The following is a 10,773-nucleotide window of genomic DNA, read 5'->3' as shown; positions in this document are numbered from 1 at the left end:
GCAGGGGTTAAAGGCTGCCTGGGGGAAGGGATGCTGGGAGTGGCAGCAGTTTGGGGCAGGGGCACTGGGAGGGCAAAGGGCAGGGTGTAAAGGTCAGGGGGGTCTAGGCAGGGGGTGGGGGCACTGGGGTACTTTTGGGGGGTTGTCATTGGCTGGGGGTGGGGTGAAAAGTCAGCTGGGGGGCTTGGGGGTCATGTCCTGGCGTCAAGACTGGGGTGGGGTTTGGGGCTAGCTGGGCAGGGATCCTGCTCCCCGTCATTCCCAGTGTGCTTCCCCCCACAGGGACGCTGGCAGCGCTACAGAGGCGCCCCCCAGGCCCTGGGGCTCCCTGCCGGGCTGCCCGTCCTGCCCCCGTGCCCTGGCTCCCGTAGCCTCCGGTGGTTCCCGGCCAGACCAGCCAAGGCCGACCCCACGGATGCCCCCGGCCACAGCCCCCAGGCAGCGGGCGAGGCAGAGCCCTGTCCCCGGGAGGCCTCGGCGCCCAGGAAGGACGGGGCCAGCCCTTTCTCCGTGCCCCCCACGCTGCTCCCGCCCACAAACTGCTGCATGAGCGGGTGCCACAACTGCGTGTGGCTGGCCTATGTGGAGGAGCTGCTGCAGCACTACCAGGACGGCGGGGAGCAGGCCCTGGCCGCCGTGGAGCAGCACATCCAAGACGAGAACATCAAGGCAGTGCTGAAAATGGAGATCGGACTCCGCATGAAGAAGGACTGATGCCCTGGTGTCGCCTTGCGGACCCTCCTTCCCCTCCTCCTTCCTGCGGGCGCCCCAAGGCCGCCCCTGCCCCTGTCCAGATGGACTCGGGAGGGGCTCGGTGCTCTGCACACCAGTGGGTTAGAGCCAGCGAGGTTATTTATTTATTTATCTACTTGGCTCAGTGCAGATGAGGCGGGAATAAATCCTGACCCACGTATGCAGCCTCTCTGCGTTCCCAGTGCCTGGCACAGCAGGTCCCTGCTTGTGTTTGGGGCATCTGGGCACTGCCACGGTATGTCTTGCCTTGCCTGCGCTAGCTTTGTGTTGAGGCTGGGTATCCAGAGAGCTGGCAGTTTGGTGCCCTGAGCCCCTGGGCTCTCTGGGGGCCGTGCCTACCTCCAGAGTCCTCAGCGGGCAATGAGCGTAGAGATTCTTGCATCTGTGAGGCACATGCCCAATCCATCCACGTCTGGGCTGCTCTGGGGGTCACACAGCCCAGGGGCATGTAAGGCCTCCAGGCAGCCTGCAGGGCCGTGCCCCCACATGGTCTCTCCCCATCGCACCGGGCCTGGCCTGGCCCTTCTTTGCCGGCATCCCTGCAACTCGCGTCCCTCCCGGGCTGGCGTTTCAGGTGCTGCAGTTCTTTCCTCCCTGCTTGCTAACCGTTGCTGTGTAGGTGCTGCCTGCCTGTGGTGCAGGCTGGAAAAGTCATGCCCAGCCCCCCAGGGGGTCTGAGGGCAGCTGTGCGATGGCTAATGAACTCATTCCCCAGCTCCCACCCCAGCTTGGGATCTGTCCTGTGAGGCCGGGGTCATTATTGAGCAGGGTTTGGTAGCAGATCTTGGGACGGCCTCGGTAATGAGCAGGGCTGCCGGGACCCCCAGCTCAGCCAGCTCCACTGCAAACATTCCTGCCTGGGGCTGAGCCTCTCTGCTGTAGTCGAGCTAAGGATAATTAGTGAGAGGCCTGGAGTTCAATTAAAATGTGCCCAGCTTAGGCCTGTTATAATGGTTTTAGTGCAAGGGGATTTAGGGGAAAGCTCAGAGAAGGCAACCCAGCAGCAGACCGGGAGAGCATAGGGCACCCAAGGCACATCACCAAGGACTCTGAGCCTGGTTAAGAGCTGCTGGGACCTGCAGGACTCACCGCTGCTTACAGAATTGGGCCCCACCCCAGCCACGGTTGGTCAGGAGGAGGCCGCTGCATTGAGGGGAGCCTGCCAGAGCCCAGATGCTTGGTGATGTCCCTGCTGCTCAAGGTGGCCCAGCAGGTAAGGCCCCGGGAGCAAGACATGGACTGGCATTGTGCACCCAGATCTACGTGTTGTGGCTCGCACGTGATTTGCTTTCCAGGGCACAGGCTGTCCGTGTGCAGAGCAGAATCCAGTCAGTACCGGATGCGGAGGCCGCCTCGTGACCAAATAGCCAGGAGCAGGGCTGTGACATGCCCGAAGCAGAGTGGGGCAGGTGTGCTGAATGCCCTTTTCTGTTGGGCCTGCATACAGGGCATTTTGCCCACCTTCCCAGATGTCTCTGCCTTGACTTAGCAAGCACCTGGTGACAAGGGAGCCGTGGCCAGGGCAATTGCAGAAGCAGCTGGTGGGGCCCCAATAGCAGTGTGAGTGTGTGGGATGCACGCTGGGGTGCCCTCCCTGTACCCCAGGGGCTGCAAGACCTGGCCCAGGCTCCCCGTCCAAGCAGACTTAGTGCAGTCCGCTCCAGGTGCCTGGTTGCCAGCATGAGCGGTTTGCAAGTGAAAGGAGGCTTGGAAATGCCCTGAGCCCAGGGCAAAGCTGAGGCCCTTTGGGGCAGTGTTTTGGCCCATAAAACCCCCAGTAAAGCAGACAGCAGCTGGTGCGATGACGCTGTGGCAACCCCCTCTGGTGCACATGCACGGCCCCCTCCCGCTGGCCACGCACATATCATTGCAGAGGACGTCAGATTACCCCTTTCAAAAAGAAGGGTCATAATCCTATTACGCAGGAGCAGGATAAATCCTTGGGCCCCCTGGACCCATCCAGAGTGTCTATAGGACTCCAGGCCATCGCAGTCGGCGAGCGTGGACTGGAGCTTTGGCCCTCCACGAGCTGCTAGTCCTGTGAACCAGCTGCCCAGGGTGAGTACCCCCCCTGCGAGGGCAGTGCCCCGAGCGCGGCAGTTCTTGGCTCCCAGCGTCTGCTGTCTGTCCGCTCTGGCTGCCCTCGTGTCACCCACCGGTGGGGGTAGCTGTGTTACCTCCTGCGTGCGGGGGGCTAGGACTTGACACCGGGCTTTAGGGTGAGTTCAGCAGGGTGAAGGCATTGGGATTCAGAGGCATAGTCCCGGGGGCTGTGGGGGGTGCCTGGTATAGCACAGCAGGAGCTCCCAGGCTGCCTCGGTTCCCATTCCCCTTGCAGAGGGCTGTGGGGTATCAAGCTCCCACCACCCCGTGTTGCCGCACTGGGCCCTGCACAAAAGCCACCTCGAAATCCCTGGGATGGTGGAAAACTCAGCTAGGCTCTGCCAAGTTGTCGCCCGCCTCAGGTCAGCATGGGGGGTAGGTGCCCCATTACTGGGGCGGGCGGTAAGGGTCCAAACTTCATGTTTCTGCACGTTTTCTTTTCAATTCCCCTGCCCTGGAACCGGTGTTTCCACCTCCATCTCTAGGGGCACGGTGGAAGGGGGTCCTGGGAGGGGAGCCATTGCCAAGGGACAGATTGGCTATCAGTGGAGGGTCCCCCCGGTGTGCATGGTGGTGGTGGGAGCAGGAGAAATGGTTTTCTGCGGGACATGCTGCGAGATCCCATCCCCTTGGGATTGCCAAGTGCACGTTTGTTAGCCTTGCTGGGAATGGATGCGGGGATCCTCCACCCTGGGGCTGACCCAGCCGGCTGCCTGAGTGCTGCCAGTCCTGGGACATGGGGAAGTGGGAAGAGAAGCCCTGACTTGTGGTGCCTGTAGCCCCCTGAGCCGGAGATGTTGCCCACCTGTGGGTTTAAAGGCGAGAGAGACGCCTGCTGATGCAGATGAGCAGAGCGCCCTTGAGCCAGGAGAGGTGGGGGAGGGGGGACAGGGCAGCTGACATCGCCCCCAATCCTGACCTGGACACAGGTCACAGCGTTCCCGCTGGGATGACGCACGCGCTGGATGCTAAGCGCAGGGGCCTTGTGGCTCTTCCTGCTGCCACCCAGTGACCTCATGGGCCTGTGCAGGGCATTAGGCACCATGCGGGCGTCCGGCCTGAGCGTAAGAGCCCTGAGGAGCTTAGTGCCTAAAGACATGGGACGGGATCAGGGCAGAGGGGAGGTGGCCTTCGAGCCACGGGTGTCAGCTTCTGCCCCCAAGGTCACCTTCACCCCATCCGTCTCCGGGCTTAGCAGCTAGCAAGGGGCCTGGCAGGCAGGGAGGGGCAGCACTGGGGGAGAGGGGGTGGCCACGTGCACGGGCATGGGGTGGAGGCTCGTGGGAGCTGGGGACCAGCACAGGGCCCTTACTGGGAGCTGAGCAGGTAACAGTGCTTGGTTCGGGGCCGTGTGGGAGAAGACTGCGAGGGGGAATTGCGCTGGGCGCAGAGAGCTTGCACCGCGGCTGAAACAAGATGGCTTTCGCCCCATCTCTGCCTTCCCCGGGACCCGTTTCGGTGTTAGCGGGGACACCTTTCCTAACAGGACCCCTGCGTCAAGGGCAAGGCAATGTTTCAACCTCCCCACGGTTTCCCCTCTGTGTTTCCCAGCTGAGAAGCTGCCCCAAACTTGCAGCTCCTGGCTACCTGGAGGCACCTCTGGGGCTGTCCTGCCTGGAAGGCTCCTCCCTTGCAGACGTGCTGGGGTTTGCACCCGGGATGAGGGTCTCGGCTGGGAAAGTTTGGCTTTTCTCCTCTGTGGCTGGTCCCGGGAGGGGGATGTGGTGCTGTTGGGACAGATGGTAAGAGAACATGTGTCCCCCCCAGTTGCACTGGGCTGGGGCTGTGTGGAGCCAGCACGTGGCCTGCCCATGCACTGGTGGGGGCAGGCCTGTATTTGGGGCAGGGCAGGGATGGTGGTTGTAACCCTGGGGATGGTCTCTGCCTCATGATCTCTGGGCAGCTGCGCCCTGCAGCCTGGCAGCTTATGCTGTCCCTCTCCCTGCGGGTGCCTGTAAACCAGCCCAGTTCCTGGGAGCAGTCTGCAGAAAAGAAGACAGAGGGGGACTTAATAGCAGCCTTCAACTCCCTGCAGGGGGGCTGCAAAGAGGATGGAGCTGGGCTGTTCTCAGTGGGAGCAGATGACAGAAGGAGCAATGGGCTCAAGTTGCAGCAAGGGAAGTTGAGGTTGGGTATTAGGAGGGCAGTAAAGCACTGGAACAAGCTCCCCAGAAAGGGGGTGGCATCTCCATCCTTGGAGGTGTTGATAAAGCCTTGGCTGGGATGATGTAGTTGGGGCTGGTCCTGCTTGGAGCAGGGGGTTGGACTAGATGTGACCTCCTGAGGTCCCTTCAACCCTCATTTTCTAGGATTCGATGACTCCCACCCAGCTCTTGCTCTCTGGCTGCTCATTATGGAAAGGCTTTTCCCTGGGATTGGCTTTAAATCTGCTACTTTCACTGAGCGGTTTCTCCTCGTGCCCCGCAAGCCGATAAGCGAGGTGACCTCCTGGCATCTTTCTGCTGCCGCCTCCTGGTTGCTCGGTTGGCCGCGGGGAAGTCCAGCTGCCCGGGCACCGGGCTGGGAGCCCGTGTTGCCACCCCTCGTGGCGGGGCAGAGTCATTTGTGCTCCGGAGCTGGGCTCCCTGCCCAAGGAGGAGAAATGCAGAGGGCAGCATCGGTGGGGGAGGTCTGTGCATTACCTGTTGCACTTTGGAAGTCAGAGGGATGCCAGGCTCGCCCACCCATGGCTGCAGGGGCGACCGGGGAGCACAGACCCTGGGGCCTGGCGCAGCAGGGAGTAAGGCTGTGGCTTGCCCTTGACCTCACGTGGCTCGCAGGTGTTGGCAACAAGCTGGGGTCCATGTGATCTGCCATGCACGTGGCCCAGTCTGGTCCTGTGGGGCACTTAGAGCACCCCGTGCTGAGCAGACCTCCACGTGCTGCTGATCCATTCAGCCCCCTCCCGCTCTCGGGCAGGGTAAAGCAGTCGGAGCCCCTGGGATGCAGCTGCTCCGGGTGCCTGGTGGGCTCTGAACCCTGGCTGGGGGACAGCAGGTATTTGTAAGCAAATGGTTTTGGGGTGGAAGAAGCTTGAGGCTGCAGCTCCAGGCTGGTCCATGGATGTCCTTCAGTGCCTTTGCAGTAATGAGATTAGCTCATCTGAGCTGGGCTAATTCCAAGGTTGCAGGCACTTCCCTTTGGCACCGCAGCGGGGGCAGGTCCCTGTCCCACGGCTAGACGCGGAGCCTCCAGCGCACGGGCACGGAGGGTCCCGTTACCATGCGCTGACACCGGCGCCTGGTCCAAGCGGTTCAGGGGCTCCTATTCGGGCTGCATCTCTTAGCATAGCCATGGGGGGGTTGGTGTGGGGACCAGAAAGCACAGCTAGAGCCACAGGGCAAACGAGGCTGCTGCATGGCAGGACTACAGCCCTGCTGCATGCCTCATCCATGCCCAGCCTTGCAGCCCCAATGTGGCACGCAGCCCTCTTCTAGCGGGGGCCGTGGTTGAGCCAGCGAAGCCCAGGCTGACCCAGGAGGGCAGCATGCAGCCCCCATGCAGCGAATTCCCTGTGCCCGCAGGTGTGACCAGCTGAGCTGCATCTGAGGAGAAGCTACAACCTGGAGCCAGGGTGACCACGGCAGCCGCCAACTGCCTGCCGCAGCCATGAGCCTGGAGCCGCCCAAGCCGGAGTACAAGGACTTCAAATCAGCCACCAGGGTGACTGGCGGGCCAGCCACCCCCAGGAAAGGGCCCCCCAAATTCAAGCAGAGGCAAACCAGGCAGTTCAAAAGCAAACCACCCAAGAAGGGGGTCCAGGGGTAAGTGTGTGAGGGGGTGAGCTCTGTTATAACGAGGGTTTGGGGGACCTTGGGGTGCAGAACATCCCAGCAGTCAGAGCATGCCAGGACTTGCCAAGCTAGGATGCTTGCCTGGGTTGGCACCCGAGCCATGCACACCCCTCCCCAGCACTGCCCTGGCAGCCAGGACCCATTCATCACTGCATCATCAAGTGCCCTGCCCTACCCCCCCAGGGACGAGGGTGTGTACACAGGGCAAGCCAGAGCAGGGATGCGCAGGGAGATGTGGCCAGCTCACGGGTGGGCAGGGCAGAGTGCCATCCCAGGGAGACCCCTGGCAGTGCTCAGGCTCTCTGCCTTGCACCCTCACAGCAGTGCTAGGGGACTCAAGCAGTGGTGGCAGCTGAGCTGGGGCAGGGGTGAGGGAGCTCCCAGGATGGAGAGATGAATGCATCCCTGTGTTTGCCTGCAGGTTCGGCGACGACATCCCTGGCATGGAAGGATTGGGCACAGGTACCAAGCCGTGGGACCCGGGGACTGTGTGGGAACCCGGGAGAGCAGTGCTAGCCTGTGGCAGGCACTGGGCCAACCCCTCTCTCCCTCAAGCCCTGCTGGCACTTGTCAGTCATGGGCAGCAGCATCCTGTGCTGTCCAGCCCCTCTCCTCTGCTCTGCCTTTTTGAGCTGAGAGGGTGGGGACTCCCTGCCTCGTTCCCCACGGCAATACCAGTGTGCCCAGACCCCGTCCTGCCCCTGGATCCCCAGCTCTCTGAAGAGGCAAATACTCCTACAGGGCTTTAACGGGCACTGGGGGAGGCACGGGTGCCAGGGTGCTGGTGTGAGCACCGTGCGTGATGCCCTGGCAGCCTGCAATCTCTCACTGGCATTCTCATTCCTTCCCTTCCAGATATCACCGTGATCTGCCCCTGGGAAGCCTTCAGTCACCTGGAGCTCCACGAACTGGCTCAGTACGGCATCATCTAGGCAGCGCTCTGGGCGCAGGGCGTGCACCTCTTTTTCTTCCCCCACCCTGCCGCCCACATAGATCACGGCCTTGGCTATGTAGGTAGAGGGAGCTGTGTCTGCACTGCAGCCGCGCCGTAGCCGGAGGAGCTAACCCCAGGCTTGTAGTGAACGAGCCCTGTCCCCCAGGCTTGTAGTGATCAGAGCGGCTGACATTAAACTCAGGACGATCAGTAGGACCCGCCTCGTGTCTGTGTGTCTCTCTCACCAGCTCTGCCCTACGCCGGACCCCTTAGCACTGGGTTCCCAGGACATGAGCCCCTTCCCCCAGTCTCGCCCTCCAGGCGTTGGAGTTCCCTACCCTCAGGGCCAGTCTCCAGAGCAGGGCCCTCCTCCACACTCAGCTCCCTGGAGCCAAGAGCCACACAGGCTGGACTCAGCCACTCCCTGGGGACATCAAGGCAGCTCGTGAGGCAGGGTTATGGTGTGGTACTGCTTGCCAGAAGCCACTTCAGGACAGAAGTCACCCCTTTGCCCCAAGCTAACAGAACCTGTCCCCCCGAGGCTGCTTCCCTAGCACCTCCCATCCCTGAGCGTGGCTCAAGCTCTGGGTGTGCAGCAGTGCTTGAATGCAGCCAGCTCCGGGGAAGGAGAGAAAAAAAAAAAAAATCACCCTTGACCTGCTGCAGCCAGCTACTGGGCTCTCTCATGCAAGGGTGCTAGGTATAATTTAAGCCTGTGCCTTTTAGGAGAACAAAAAGGGGCTGGGAGGGCAAGTGCTTGGAGCTGTGGTTCTGAAAAAGCTATTTGCAGCTGGGGGAAAGAAGGAGAGAGCAGCTGATCTCCGTGCATAAGCAGTACTGCTGGTCCGCAGACAGCCAGTGGCTGGGGCAGGCCCGGACTCAAAGCCCAACAACCTGGGCATTGCTTGGGGGGGGGCACTGCCACAACCCTGCACTGCCCTTCTGGGTAAACGTGACCTTGCTAGGGGCTGCACTAGGGCAGGGCCGAATGGCTGGGGGCAAAGTGCTACAGCATCAGTCCCTCTCTAGAGTCTGGCTCTGCTTGCAGCAGCTTGCTTTGAGGCCTAAGACAGGAGCCAGACCATCAGCAGAGCTAGCGCATTTGGGACTGCTCTTGGAGGGCCCCAGACAGCAGGGTAAAAAGGGGCCCATGTTGTGGTCGGGGAACAAGGGAGTCAGCCCCACTCTCCCTATGGAGGCAGCACAGCTGTTTCCTCAAATGGGAAGCCGCAGCCCTTGGGCGTTTAAGCACCCCCATCCACCACCCATGCTCCTTCAGCCAGGAGCCTGGGGTACTGCCACCGCACATGCTGCCAAGGGCATAGAGGAACAGGGCATCTCCTTTTGCAAAGGAGCTCATCCCAGCAGGCAGAGCCCAGCACCACTGCTTCTGCTGCAGGGACCCAGGGTAAGCTCCAAGGTAAGTGGAGTCAGGGGGAAAAGTGAGAAAGCACCCCCACATGCCACAAGACAGCCCAAGTCCTTGAGTCAGTCCATAGGTTTATTCAGAAAGCGGAGGGGCTGTGCAAGCACAGCAAAGACCCCCTTCCACACAACAGGCTAAAAGGCCATTCTCTGCAGCCACCCAGAGAGCAGGGCTTGTACCCCAGGGTATTCAGGGTAGGTAGGGCTTGAAGATCCTCAGGTTCAGCGTCAGCTTGTGCAGAGCCAGTCAAGTTCCCATCGGCCCCATGCTTCCAGGGTCCGGACTTGTGCCGCAGGTCATCTGGATCGCTGCACGAGCGAGGGCCACGTCCACCAGCAGCTTGGTGGCCAGCAACAAGCTTCCAACCTCCACAGCCAGCAGGCAGGCGAAGTAGGATCCGATCACCCCCACGTGGCTGTTGAGCCACCGCGTCACCTGGGGCAGGCAGCCCCCAAGGGAGATGGTGCCTGCAGCCATGGAGGCCGCCAGACCCAGGGCCCCAAAGCCACACTGCGAGTTGGTGATGGTCCCGTTTCCCAGAGGCTCCAGGCAGCAGGAAGCTGGAACGCCACAGGCTTGGACGCCGGGAGAGCTGCAGTTAAAATACCTAGGATGGGAGAAGGTGGGTTGGAGATGGTCCACTTAAGCTGCAGCAATCCTAGCAGTAAAGCCTCCACTCCCCACAGCACTGGACTAGGAGCTCAGGGGCCTGGTAGGCAGCTGCAAAGACTCCTGTACCATACGTGCAACAGCAGCTTGCCAAACCCCATACAGGTGGCTTTCCCAAAGCCAAGTCATTTCAGGCTTCACAGCTGCCACTCAGCAACCCAAAAAAGTGCTCCCCAGGCCTGCTACTCACAGGTTGGTCTCCCAATCCAAGTAGGACTCCACCCCGCAGCACTGCAAGCCCGTCTGGATTTCATCCATGAGGAACCGCAGGTCGAGGTCGTCCTGATATCGCAGCACGGCCAGCAGCATGGTGTCCCGCAGCGAGTCCTTGATCCGGTGCCTCAGGGCGTACAGCAGCAGCCCACCCAGGAGCTCCATGGCCACGAAGGTGAGGACACCCCCAGCGAAGAACTTGAGGAGGCAGACGTTGGCGTAGAGGGCCCCCACGCAGCCCGCCAGGGACAGCGTGCTGACCGCCAGCCCCACTAGGGCCAGGAAGAGCATGGGGTCCGTGCCCAGGAGCCCGACGCGCTCGCCCAGCAGCGACTCCTTGTCCAGGAGCCCCCAGACCCCGACCGCCAGGGTCAGCAAGCCCAGGATGGAGAACAGGAGGTTCCAGCTGAAGGCCACGTACCGGACGCAGGAGCTGCAGGTGCCCAGGGGTGGCTCCAGACGCTGCCATGTCCCCAGGCACGCGTCGTCGGCGTCTGGGTCTTCAGTGGAGAAGGACAGGACGTCGCGGAGGTGGGACACCGGGAACAGCCTGCCCAGCCCGGGGCTCTGATGGGATGGAGAGAGAGCACAAATGAGTCAGTTGGCTTCACCCAGAGCAGACCCCCACCTTGCAGAAACCCTGGCCCCAGGGGGCTTGGCACGAGCAGCTCTGGTCCCAGGAAGATGCCAAACCAAACCCATCATGGGAGACGGGCAGGATGCTGAAAGCAGCCAGCCCTCAGGGAGACCTCACAGGGCTTTGGGGCTCAGTTTAAAGTGGGGGACAGGGGTAAGGAGCCCCCAGACCATGTGGTTGGCCTCTGACCCAGCATCCAGATAGATGCAGGGGTGGAGGACCAGTGTCCTACCCAGCACCCAAA

The 10,773-nt window shown here is 61.7% G+C and overlaps 3 protein-coding genes across 5 annotated transcripts in view; 1 reads left to right on the top strand and 2 right to left on the bottom strand.

Annotated features, from left to right (window-relative positions):
• CCDC137 (coiled-coil domain containing 137) overlaps nucleotides 1-548 on the bottom strand; it is a 2,889-nt gene extending 2,341 nt beyond the window's left edge. Inside the window, exon 1 of the mRNA XM_019515039.1 lies at nucleotides 414-548. Coding sequence (XP_019370584.1) covers nucleotides 414-548 — 135 coding nt within the window. The remainder of the gene's footprint in view (nucleotides 1-413) is intronic.
• PDE6G (phosphodiesterase 6G) overlaps nucleotides 1-7,800 on the top strand; it is an 18,048-nt gene extending 10,248 nt beyond the window's left edge. For 2 of the 3 annotated variants that reach the window (XM_019515859.1, XM_019515866.1), the window contains exons 2-4: nucleotides 6,381-6,620; nucleotides 7,072-7,112; nucleotides 7,506-7,800. In XM_019515859.1, coding sequence (XP_019371404.1) covers nucleotides 6,466-6,620; nucleotides 7,072-7,112; nucleotides 7,506-7,582 — 273 coding nt within the window. In that variant the 5' untranslated portion in view covers nucleotides 6,381-6,465 and the 3' untranslated portion in view covers nucleotides 7,583-7,800. Of the gene's footprint in view, nucleotides 1-2,709; nucleotides 2,812-6,380; nucleotides 6,621-7,071; nucleotides 7,113-7,505 lie in introns of those variants that run through there. The other variant, XM_019515853.1, reaches the window with a different exon arrangement.
• A 1,272-nt stretch (nucleotides 7,801-9,072) lies between these two features.
• The window catches only part of TSPAN10 (tetraspanin 10), a 3,553-nt gene continuing 1,852 nt past the window's right edge, over nucleotides 9,073-10,773 (bottom strand). Inside the window, exons 2-3 of the mRNA XM_019515842.1 lie at nucleotides 9,870-10,459; nucleotides 9,073-9,617 (exon numbers count right to left, since the gene is read on the bottom strand). Of these exons, the coding sequence (XP_019371387.1) occupies nucleotides 9,257-9,617; nucleotides 9,870-10,459 (951 nt within the window). The 3' untranslated portion in view covers nucleotides 9,073-9,256. The remainder of the gene's footprint in view (nucleotides 9,618-9,869; nucleotides 10,460-10,773) is intronic.

The sequence above is a fragment of the Gavialis gangeticus genome, unplaced genomic scaffold (assembly GCF_001723915.1).
Source record: "Gavialis gangeticus isolate Ggan-Ray unplaced genomic scaffold, GavGan_comp1, whole genome shotgun sequence".
Taxonomy (NCBI): Eukaryota; Metazoa; Chordata; order Crocodylia; family Gavialidae; genus Gavialis; species Gavialis gangeticus.
Note: the sequence above shows the minus strand (reverse complement) of the source record. Positions and strands in the feature narration are given on the sequence as shown.